Source organism: Trachypithecus francoisi, unplaced genomic scaffold (assembly GCF_009764315.1).
Source record: "Trachypithecus francoisi isolate TF-2019V2 unplaced genomic scaffold, Tfra_2.0 Lachesis_group1, whole genome shotgun sequence".
NCBI lineage: Eukaryota > Metazoa > Chordata > Mammalia > Primates > Cercopithecidae > Trachypithecus > Trachypithecus francoisi.
In genome coordinates, this window is record NW_022681454.1 from 59,662,419 (window position 1) to 59,674,844 (window position 12,426).

Sequence of the window (12,426 nt, forward strand, 5' to 3'; positions counted from 1 at the left end):
GTGAATAGTGCCGCAATAACATACGTGTGCATGTGTCTTTGTAGTAGAATAATTTATAATCCTTTGGGTATATCCCAGTAGTGGGATGGCTGGGTCATATGGTACATCTAGTTCTAGATCCTTGAGGAATTGCCATACTGTTTTCCATAATGGTTGAACTAGTTTACAATCCCACCAACAGTGTAAAAGTGTTCCTATTTCTCCACATCCTCTCCAACACCTGTTGTTTCCTGACTTCTTAATGATTGCCATTCTAACTGGTGTGAGATGGTATCTCATTGTGGTTTTGATTTGCATTTCTCTGATGGCCAGTGATGATGAGCATTTTTTCATGTGTCTGTTGGCTGTATGAATGTCTTCTTTTGAGAAATGTCTGTTTATATCCTTTGCCCACTTTTTGATGGGTTGTTTGTTTTTTCCTTGTATATTTGTTTGAGTTCTTTGTAGATTCTGGATATTAGCCCTTTGTCAGATGAGTAGGTTGCAAAAATTTTCTCCCATTCTGTAGGTTGCCTGTTCACTCTGATGGTAGTTTCTTTTGCTGTGCAGAAGCTCTTTAGTTTAATTAGATCCCATTTGTCAATTTTGACTTTTGCTGCCATTGCTTTTGGTGTTTTAGATATGAAGTCCTTGCCCATGCCTATGTCCTGAATGGTACTACCTAGATTTTCTTCTAGGGTTTTTATGGTATTAGGTCTAACATTTAAGTCTCTAATCCATCTTGAATTATCTTCGTATAAGGGGTAAGGAAAGGATCCAGTTTCAGCTTTCTACTTATGGCTAACCAATTTTCCCAGCACCATTTATTAAATAGGGAATCCTTTCCCCATTTCTTTTTCTCTCAGGTTTGTCAAAGATCAGATGGCTGTAGATGTGTGGTATTATTTCTGAGGACTCTGTTCTGTTCCATTGGTCTATATCTCTGTTTTGGTACCAGTACCATGCTGTTTTGGTTACTGTAGCCTTGTAGTATAGTTTGAAGTCAGGTAGCGTGATGACTCCAGCTTTGTCCTTTTGACTTAGGATTGTCATGGCAATGCGGGCTCTTTTTTGGTTCCATATGAACTTTAAAGCAGTTTTTTCCAATTCTGTGAAGAAACTCATTGGTAGCTTGATGGGGATGGCATTGAATCTATAAATAACCTTGGACAGTATGGCCATTTTCATGATATTGATTCTTCCTATCCATGAGCATGGTATGTTCTTCCATTTGTTAGTGTCCTCTTTGATTTCACTGAGCAGTGGTTTGTAGTTCTCCTTGAAGAGGTCCTTTACATCCCTTGTAAGTTGGATTCCTAAGTATTTTATTCTCTTTGAAGCAATTGTGAATGGAAGTTCATTTCTGATTTGGCTCTCTGCTTGTCTGTTACTGGTGTATAAGAATGCTTGTGATTTTTGCACATTAATTTTGTATCCTGAGACTTTGCTGAAGTTGCTTATCAGCTTAAGGAGATTTTGGGCTGAGACAATGGGCTTTTCTAAATATACAATCATGTCATCTGCAAACAGGGACAATTTGACTTCTTCTTTTCCTAACTGGATACCCTTGATTTCTTTCTCTTGCCTGATTGCCCTAGCCAGAACTTCCAACACTATGTTTAATAGGAGTGGTGAGAGAGGGCATCCCTGTCTTGTGTCAGTTTTCAAGGGGAATTTTTCCAGTTTTTGCCCATTCAGTATGATATTAGCTGTGGGTTTGTCATAAATAGCTCTTATTATTTTGAGGTATGTTCCATCAATATCGAATTTATTGAGTGTTTTTAGCATGAAGGGCTGTTGAATTTTGTCAAAAGCCTTTTCTGCATCTATTGAGATAATCATGTGGTTCTTGTCTTTGGTTCTGTTTATATGCTGGATTACGTTTATTGATTTGCAAATGTTGAATCAGCCTTGCATCACAGGGATGAAGCCCACTTGATCATGGTGGATAAGCTTTTTGATGTGCTGCTGAATCCGGTTTGCCAGTATTTTATTGAGAATTTTTGCATCGATGTTCATCAGGGATATTGGTCTAAAGTTCTCTTTTTTTGTTGTGTCTCTGCCAGGCTTTGGTATCAGGATGATGTTGGCCTCATAAAATGAGTTAGGGAGGATTCCCTCTTTTTCAATTGATTGGAATAGTTTCAGAAGGAATGGTACCAGCTCCTCCTTGTACCTCTGGTAGAATTCAGCTGTGAATCCATCTGGTCCTGGACTTTTTTTGGTGGGTAGGCTATTAATTGTTGCCTCAATTTCAGAGCCTGCTATTGGTCTATTCAGGGATTCAACTTCTTCCTGGTTTAGTCTTGGGAGAGTGTAAGTGTCCAGGAAATTATCCATTTCTTCTAGATTTTCAAGTTGATTTGCATAAAGGCGTTTATAGTATTCTCTGATGGTTGTTTGTATTTCTGTGGGGTCGGTGGTGATATCCTCTTTATCATTTTTTATTGCATCTATTTGATTCCTCTCTCTTTTCTTCTTTATTAGTCTTGCTAGCGGTCTGTCAATTTTGTTGATCTTTAAAAAAAACCAACTCCTGGATTCATTGATTTTTTGGAGTGTTTTTGTGTCTCTATCTCCTTCAGTTTTGCTCTGATCTTAGTTATTTCTTGCCTTCTGCTAGCTTTTGAATGTGTTTGCTCTTGCCTCTCTAGTTCTTTTAATTGTGATGTTAGAGTGTCAATTTTGGATCTTTCCTGCTCTCTTGTGGGCATTTAGTGCTATAAATTTCCCTCTACACACTGCTTTAAATGTGTCCCAGAGATTCTGGTATGTTGTATCTTTGTTCTCATTGGTTCAAATAACATCTTTATTTCTGCTTCATTTCGTTATGTACCCAGTAGTCATTCAGGAGCAGGTTGTTCAGTTTCCATGTAGTTGAGCGGTTTTGATTGAGTTTCTTAGTCCTGAGTTCTAGTTTGATTGCACTGTGGTCTGAGAGACAGTTTGTTATAATTTCTGTTCTTTACATTTGCTGAGGAGTGCTTTACTTCCAATTATGTGGTCAATTTTGGAATAAGTGTGATGTGGTGCTGAGAAGAATGTATATTCTGTTGATTTGGGGTGAGAGTTCTATAGATGTCTATTAGGTCCGCTTGGTGCAGAGATGAGTTCAATTCCTGGATATCCTTGTTAACTTTCTGTCTCGTTGATCTGTCTAATGTTGACAGTGGAGTGTTGAAGTCTCCCATTATTATTGTATGGGAGTCTAAGTCCTTTGTAAGTCTCTAAGGACTTGCTTTATGAATCTGGGTGCTCCTGTATTGGTGCATATATATTTAGGATAGTTAGCTCTTCCTGTTGAATTGATCCCTTTACCATTATGTAATGGCCTTCTTTGTCTCTTTTGATCTTTGATGGTTTAAAGTCTGTTTTATCAGAGACTAGGATTGCAACCCCTGCTTTTTTTTGTTCTCCATTTGCTTGAGATCTTCCTCCATCCCTTTATTTTGAGCCTATGTATGTCTCTGCATGTGAGATGGGTCTCCTGAATACAGCAGACTGATGGGTCTTGACTCTTTATCCAATTTGCCAGTCTGTGTCTTTTAATTGGAGCATTTAGTCCATTGACATTTAAGGTTAATATTGTTATGTGTGAACTTGATCCTGTCATTATGATATTAACTGGTTATTTGCTCGTTAGTTGATGCAGTTTCTTCCTAGCCTCGATGGTCTTTACATTTTGGCATGTTTTTGCAATGGCTGGTACCGGTTGTTCCTTTCCATGTTTAGGGCTTCCTTCAGGGTCTCTTGTAAGGCAGGCCTGGTGGTGACAAAATCTCTAAGCATTTGCTTATCTGTAAAGGATTTTATTTCTCCTTCACTGATGAAACTTAGTTTGGCTGGATATGAAATTCTGGGTTGAAAATTCTTTTCTTTCAGAAGGTTGAATATTGGCCCCCACTCTCTTCTGGCTTGGAGAGTTTCTGCCGAGAGATCTGCTGTTAGTCTGATGGGCTTCCCTTTGTGGGTAACCCGACCTTTTTCTCTGGCTTCTCTTAAGATTTTTTCCTTCATTTCAACTTTGGTGAATCTGGCAATTATGTGTCTTGGAGTTGGTCTTCTGGAGGAGTATCTTTGTGGCGTTCTCTGTATTTCCTGAATTTGAATGTTGGCCTGCCCTACTAGGTTGGGGAAGTTCTCCTGGATGATATCTTGTTTTCCAACTTGGTTCCATTTTCCCCCTCACTTTTAGGCACCCCAATCAGACGTAGATTTGGTCTTTTTACATAATCCCATACTTCTTGCAGGCTTTGTTCATTTCTTTTTCTTCTTTTTTCTTTTGGTTTCTCTTCTCGCTTCATTTCATTCATTTGATCCTCAATCGCTGATACTCTTTCTTCCAGTTGATCGAGTCACTTACTGAAGCTTGTGCATTTGTCACGGATTTCTCCTGTCATGGTTTTCATCTCTGTCATTTCATTTATGACCTTCTCTGCATTAATTATTCTAGCTATCAATTCTTCCACTCTTTTTTCAAGATTTTTAGTTTCTTTGCACTGGGTACGTAATTCCTCCTTTAGCTCTGAGAAGTTTGATGGACTGAAGCCTTCTTCTCTCATCTCGTCAAAGTCATTCTCTGACCAGCTTTGATCCGTTGCTGGCGATGGGCTGCGTTCCTTTGCAGGGGGAGATGCGCTCTTATTTTTTGAATTTCCAGCTTTTCTGCCCTGCTTCTTCCCCATCTTTGTGGTTTTATCTGTCTCTGGTCTTTGATGATGGTGACGTACTGATGGGGTTTTGGTATAGGTGTCCTTCCTGTTTGATAGTTTTCCGTCTGACAGTCAGAAGGACTGTCTGTTGGTCTGTTGGAGATTGCTTGAGGTCCACTCCAGACCCTGTTTGCCTGGGTATCAGCAGCAGAGGTTGCCAAAGATAGAATATTGCTGAACAGCGAGTGTACCTCTCTGATTCTTCCTTTGGAAGCTTCCTCTCAGGGGTGTACTCCACCCTGTGAGGTGTGGGGTGTCAGACTGCCCCTAGTGGGGGATGTCTCCCAGCTAGGCTACTCAGGGGTCAGGGACCCACCTGAGCAGGCAGTCTGTCCGTTCTCAGACCTCAACCTCCGCGTTAGGAGATCCACGGCTCTCCCCAAAGCTGTCAGACAGAATCGTTCGCGTCTGCACCAGCCCCCGCTGCTTCCCCATTGGTCTTCAGCTGTGTGCTGTCCCCAGAGGTGGAGTCTACAGAGACAGGCAGGCTTCCTTGAGCTGCTGTGAGCTCCTCCCAGTTCGAACTTCCCAGCGGCTTTGTTTACCTACTTAAGCCTCAGCAATGGCGGGCGCCCCTCCCCCAGCCTCGCTGCTGCCTTCCGGATAGATCGCGGCAGACTGCTGTTTTAGCAGTGAGGGAGGCTTCGTGGGCGTGGGACCCTCCCGGCCAGGTGTGGGATATATTCTCCTGGTGTGCCTGTTTCCTTAAAGCGCAATATTGGGGTGGGAGTTACCCGATTTTCCAGGTGTTGTGTGTCTCAATTCCCCTGGCTAGGAAAACGGATTCCCTTCCCCCTTGCGCTTCGAGGTGAGGCGATGCCTCGCCCTGCTTCAGCTCTCTCTGGTCAGGCTGCAGCAGCTGACCAGCACCGATTGTCCGGCGCTCCCTAGTGAGATGACCCCAGTACCTCAGTTGAAAATGCAGAAATCCCCGGTCTTCTGTGTCGCTCACCTTGGGAGTTGGAGACTGGAGCTCTTCCTATTCGGCCATCTTGCTCCGCCCCCACCTTCACACATTTCTTACACAGCTTTGTTAGATTTATTTCCTGTTGATTTAAATGATGGTGCTAATTTATATAGTATGCTTTTAGCTGCCTTTCCTAATTGTTCCTGCTGTACAGAGAAGCAATTGGTTTTTATTAATTGTTTTCATACCCAGCAAAATTTTTAAAAGTTAATCATTTATCTTTATATAGTCTTTTGAGTTCTACCTTTTATTTTTTTCTTTCCCAATTATTACTTTTTAATATATTTGTTCCTATCTCCCTGCATTGCCCAGGACTTTCAATAAAAAATTGAATGGAAGTGATGATAATGGAAACCTGTTTTGTTTCAATTGTATATATTACTATTTTTAAATTATCCCTTAAGTCTTGAGTATGCTGTGACTTTTGTTTGCTTTATTGTAGCTTTTACAGGTTTAAAATAGTTTCCTGCCATTCCTAGAGGTTTTTTTCTTTAAAATGATTGGATGTTAAGTCATATCCCGGGTTGTTTCTGAATCCGTTGAGATGATCGAGTTTTTTTTTTGTTAGTAGAAATATTTTTAATATTGATTAATATGCCCTTGATTATTATTGAATTCTATAGATTTTTTTAATTCTTGAGTTAGATTTGGAAATACAGTATTGTAGAAATATGTCTATTAATCTGTTTTCAAATGTAGTGCTGTTAATCGTAGTTTCTTTTATTTTCAATTCAATTTTATCAATTTTATTAATCTTTCAAAACCACCAACTTGTGTAAATCCTCTGTTGATTTATTAATGGTTTGCTCATTTCTTTATTACTTTTCTATTTTTACTATTTTACTATACTTATTCTTTTTTTCTAATATAAGCATTACAGTTGTAAGTATAAGATACTTACTAGAAACATTAAATTAATTTCATAAAACAGTTTATATTTTCTATTGCTACTAATCCCATAAACTTTGTGGCATAAAATGCCACCAATTTATTATTACAAATCTTAGGATTCTGAAGGTCAGAAGTTCTCAATCCAAAGTGTAGATATGCTATTTTCCTTCTGGAGCCTCTAGGAGAGAATTCATTTCCTTGCCTTTCGGGCTTCTAAAGGCACCTGTATTCCTTGACTCCTGGGCTTTTCCCTGTAGCACTTCTTTTCTCTGCATGATAGCATGTATCTGACCATCCTGCCCTCCTCTTAGAAAGAATCTTACAATTACATCAATTACATCAGGCCCACACAGATACTCCTGAATAATCTCCAATCTTGGAATCTTTTACATAATCATACCTACAAAGTCTCTGGCTGTGTAAGGTAATATATTCAAAGATGTCACGGGTTAGAGCATGAACATCTTTTGGAATGCCATTACTCTATCCACTGCACACATGTTTTGACATGCAGTAATTACATAATTATATTCTAAAAATTTTTGAATTTTCGTTCTGATTTTCTTTACACAGACAATTTATTTAGAAGTGTTTACTGTTTTCCAATCATATGGGCTTTTTAGTACTTATATTTTTGTGGTTGAATTCTAAATTAATTGAAAAATATTTTGATGATGTGGTCTATATAACATCAATTATTTGAAATTTGTTGAGACTTGTTTTATGCCTCAGAATGTGATTAAATTTCATAAGTATTCTATGGGCAGGGTCTCCTTCATGGGTGTGTGTCCTGTATACTTGTACAGGGCTCATTTTCGGAAGGGTTCCATGCATGTGTTATTGATTTACTATCACAACTGTTACTATTTCATTTTTAATAATTTTTGAGCACAGGTTCCTACGTTTTTATTTTGCATTATGCTTTTCAAATTACGAAGCCATTCCTATCAATGGGTACTTACACAACAATGTGTGTCCTAAAGTTGTCATCCACTACGTCTTATACATATCTCTTAGGTCAGGCTTGATAACGTGCTGTTAAAATTTGCTAAGTCCATGTTGCTTTCTGCCTGCTTGGACAATCAATTGCTAAGAGTTTATTTTAAGTCTCCTATTGAGATGGTTCATTTATGTGTTGCCCCTTCCTTCTAGTTATAAGAATGTATACGTTATATGTTTTTGACATTCTTTTATTAAGTGCACAGAAGTTTACAATTGACAAATATTCCAATAAATTGAACATATGCCAGCAAAAACACCTCTCAAAAACAAACTTGGGATTAAGCTTTCTTTGGACAACCAATGAGAAAATTTGTCTTCAGCAGACCATCACTAAACTAAATTCTAAGGATGTCTTTGTGGCAGAAAGAGACTGGTATAAAAGGCCTGAGACATAAAACAAGAAAAAATGGAAAACAAATGAATTGGTAAATATTCAGGTAAATCTACATACAAGCAGACTTGTGGAGCTCTTAAAAAGAAGTGAACTTAAAATAGCCAGCAACAATAGCATATGAGCTAGAAGGTGGATAAATGTAAAAGTTCTAAAATCCTTGTTTTTTGAGTAGGAATATAAAGGTAAATGTTGATACATTGGATTTTTTGAAACATTGATTGTTATTGTTCATCATTTCCAGAAAGATTTTTGCCATTGTCATTTCAAATGTTGTCTCGGACCCTTTGCTCTCTCTTCTGCTTGTGACAATCCAATTAGACATCTATGAGAGCTTACACCTGTATCCTCCACGCCTTTCGACTTCTTTTTCCAAATTTCTACCTCTTTATCTCCCCTATAAGAATTCCAGATAAAGTTCTTCGGTTCTAATTTCTAGTTTTCTAATTTTATTTTCAACTGTGTCTAATGTGTTATAAAATTTATCCACTGAAATTTTGTAGTTAAATAATTATGGTTTTACTTCTCAGAGTATTGCTTGATTTGTTTGCAAATATGCTTAGCCTTTAACCATATTTTGAACTTCTTTGCCTCATGCATGTCAGTTTTACTCCTCAGTTACTGATAAGCAACTTATAACATGTACTCTCTTTCCTCTTTAAATGTCCAGCTATGCTAAAGGGTACAGACATACAAACTGGTTAATCGAAATCTGAAGATAGACTTATTAGCAAAATAGTATACAGTGGGAAGTTGAAAACATTTCCAACATTCTGTGAGGACACTGCTGTTTGTAACCCATTTCTGGAAAGGAGTTCTGTTTTCTAAAAATAAAAGTTTGTAATTTTCCATAGAGTAAACAAAATGTTAAGGGGAGGCATTTATGTTTTCTAAATCAAAGTATAATTTTAAATACAAACAAAGAGAATCGCAATAAGCCCAATAAGCTAAAACTAAAAAAACACAAACACTTGATTACTTTGACAACAAATTATATTTTAAATGTTTCATATTTACATTTATATTTCCGTACAATCAGAAACAGTAGAAAAAATTTGGGGAACACAAAAAGCATCTTAAAGTTAAAAATATAAAACCTTGTATTAAAAAGTACAATCATTTAAATAATATTATAAGAATCTATTTGCACATAATAAAGAAGTTTCAACCAGCAAGAAATTACTAATATTGACTGTGGAATTTTGGCTGTATTAATAGTTCTGACTCATTATTCCGTAATTCAACACAGCACTGCATAACATAGCAGGCAATGACAAGACCGGGAGTATCAAACTAGGATTGTTAGTTCAATTAAAATTTCAGATAAACAATAATGTACTCATACTAAAAAATTATTTGTTGTTTATCTGAAATGAAAATTTAACTGGATGTCCAATTGTTTGTTTAATCTGAAAATTCTGATCAAAATTTATCTAATAAAATGTCATTTAATATCTAAAATAAAATAAATTTACTATAACATCTTTATAACCATTCAATCAATGATTCTTCATCTTCTATTTTTCCAAATTCTTGCACAAATATTTGATGCTTAAATAAATACATAAATAATAAATAGGTAAATAAGTTACACTTGAAAATAATTTATATTATGATGAAAAAACTTAAAGTGCTTCCACATGTCCTCACAACATCCCTGTGAGGTAAGATGGTGACTAATACTTTTTCCACTTAGAAATAAAGGAGAAACTAAGACACATTGGAACAAGGACTTGTGGATCCTGGCTAGCAGACTAGAGTTGCCAGATGTAACAGAAAAAAAAATCCAGGATTTCCAGCTAAATTTGACTTGATGGCAAAATTTATTGTCCCATCATCTGCATGTGATGCTTCAAATATCACATTCTAGCAAACCCATTCAATTCCTGAAATTAAAGTTTAGATATTCTGTTGGCCCTTGACCTCAATTTTGCTATTTCTATATTCTCCCATGGAATATCTAGGAAAATTCTTATATTTAAAAATTATTTGTTGTTTGCTGTAGATTCAAATAAATATTATTTTACATATAAGTATGTTCCAGATATTGCATGGTACAATGTAAACCTATTCACTGTTTACTGAAATTCAAATTTAACCAGGCATCTTGTATTTCATCTGGCAACCCTACAACAGACCCACACAATACATGAAGTGTTGAAGTAGATTTGCTTGAAGTTTCATTGGCATCTTCACTGAGGAATTCTTGGATACCATGGAGAATGTATTGCTTCTTATGAATTTTGATTCTCAGCCCTAAAATAAAATTTAAAATTTAAAGATGGACTATGTTTAATAAGAAGGAAAGTAGGGTTCTCGAAAACTCAATATAGTCTTTGACATTCATGTGTTAGAAATGCTCTATATTCTCAACTATAAATAGATAGATCAGAGAATTTATCCTCTAAAATAGGACACTACTGGGAGTGACAAGGAACTTTATTAAGAGTATAGGGCACAAGTTTAAACCCAGAATTTCCTGGGCAAACTATGTATGGTCTTTCTGGTCATGAGCACAACAAACTCACTATTGATGTTATTTTATTTTAACCAAAAAGGCAGATACTTAATGAAGATTTTTAGCAGCAGAAAGAAATTTATAGGCTGACTTTGGACTATATGTCTCAGGATAAATGAAGAATTTAAATTTAAAAATATATAACTTACCTCTTCACAAACTTGTCCACAACCCTCTGCACCCATGGCTCCTTGGGGTCCAGACAGAGCTCTCTTCCATCGGAAAGTTTTACACTGAAATAAGAGAGAAATGGTTCAGATTAATATTTAATTTTTCCATTCAAATCATGATTCCTTAAGTCAGGCATAAAGTCTAAGTCCAACATAACATTTATAGTAGTTGTAGAAGCTACCATATTTAAATGCCATGTAGATAAATATTTTTATTTTGTTTTGTTTCACTTACTACTATAATTCTAACACCTAGAACTTTCCTAAATATTTCCACCTTCTTTAATTATAAGTTTGCTAAAACAAAGTATCTAACCTTTTTTAAAGTACTTACATAATTTCTGTATTGGCGCAGTGTGGTCCACTCTCAATCACTCTCAGTTCTTTGATAAATTTGGGGTGGAAAGGTTTGGAGTACGTCTTTATGCACTGACACCTAAGTTCTTTAGCACTCCTTAGCAAAACTGCACCTGTTGGAGGAAAAAGTGATTAAGGATTGATTTTATCAACAGGCACAGCTCTGCCAGCTACTTCCTTTCTAATTCCAATATGATTATTTGGAGACTGTGGAAAGCATCGTATTTCTAGTAAACTCAGTCCTGACATTGAAAGCCAGATATTCTCCTAGCCCTTGACCTCAATTAGTTCTTTGTTTTTAAAAACAGTCATAACTGACAACATTGAACAACTTTCTATATAAAGAGTTAGAGTTCTTTTTGTACAATATCAACATCTTCATGGTATTTTTATCTGATCCATATTGCATAATCTTCTGTGATACCACAGTGTTATTTCTAGTAGGCAAGCTAAGACTCTCCAACATAGAAATTGCCTTCAGAAAGAATTAACAGAAATATAAAAATAAGTTGTACAGACCTGGTCTATAATCAGGGTATCTTTAAACCAGAGAAGAATTAATGACAAATTTGAGGCTTGTCAATGAAATACTATGTGGAGGAGTAGAATTGTCTGAGTTACCTTGCTCAACTCAATATTAATACATAATATAGGTATCCATGGTTCTCAATAGGATATACTGTAAATTACTTATTTATGTTAAATATATGCATGCTACATGGTATAAATTATAAAAGCAGAATGTTTATATTGATCAAACTTTATACTTTCCTAAGAGTTATATAGATACAGTTTTTTAAAATCTTCAATTTAACATTAATTGACTGCTAAGATTATATTCTGTTTCTGAATAAAAAGGACACTTGTTATCAAAGCATCGAGACTAGCTTTGCTATCTGAGGATCACATTTAGACACAGGAAAACTCTATAGGTCAGAAAGATGTGCTTACCTTCACACAGAGCTGCAGAAAGCAGGAAGGCTGCCAAGAGAGCCACCGCCAGCTTGGAAGTCATGTTTACACACAGTGAGATGGTTCCTTCCGGTGGTTTGTTCCTGGCTCTTGTCCTAGAAGCTTGTGTGCTCTGCTGTCTCTGAAAGTTTGTGCCTTATGGAGTGCTCTGGTGGCTTTTTATATCATCTCCCCACTAGAGAACTTATGCATCCTCATCTTTTCGTTATGTCAGAGGAAATTCCACAATTTGCAACTGATGGCCCATCCCCTCAGGGCAAAACTGAGTCATCACACTTCCTATTTGTTCCTTATCAAATACTCAGTATGATGAAAGTTTTCTTTGATATTTAAAATAATTTAATTTTAACATACATCTTTTTAAATACTGAAGCTCCACAATTTGGTGAATTATCAATTGTATCCTTTTGTATTTCTAGATAACTTTATCATAGTACCATGTGACAGATATAATACTAGAGTGGCAG

General features: G+C 36.5%; 1 protein-coding gene across 1 annotated transcript; it reads right to left on the reverse strand.

Annotated features, from left to right (window-relative positions):
• Positions 1-8,917: 8,917 nt before the first annotated feature.
• Positions 8,918-12,150, reverse strand: CXCL8 (C-X-C motif chemokine ligand 8). Its single transcript, XM_033214460.1, has 4 exons — positions 11,939-12,150; positions 10,965-11,100; positions 10,610-10,693; positions 8,918-10,198 (listed from the first exon to the last, which is right to left on the reverse strand). Exons 1-4 carry the CDS (start codon positions 12,000-12,002, stop codon positions 10,177-10,179), a joined length of 306 nt encoding a protein of 101 aa, XP_033070351.1. The 5' UTR covers positions 12,003-12,150; the 3' UTR covers positions 8,918-10,176.
• Between the last annotated feature and the right edge of the window lie 276 nt (positions 12,151-12,426).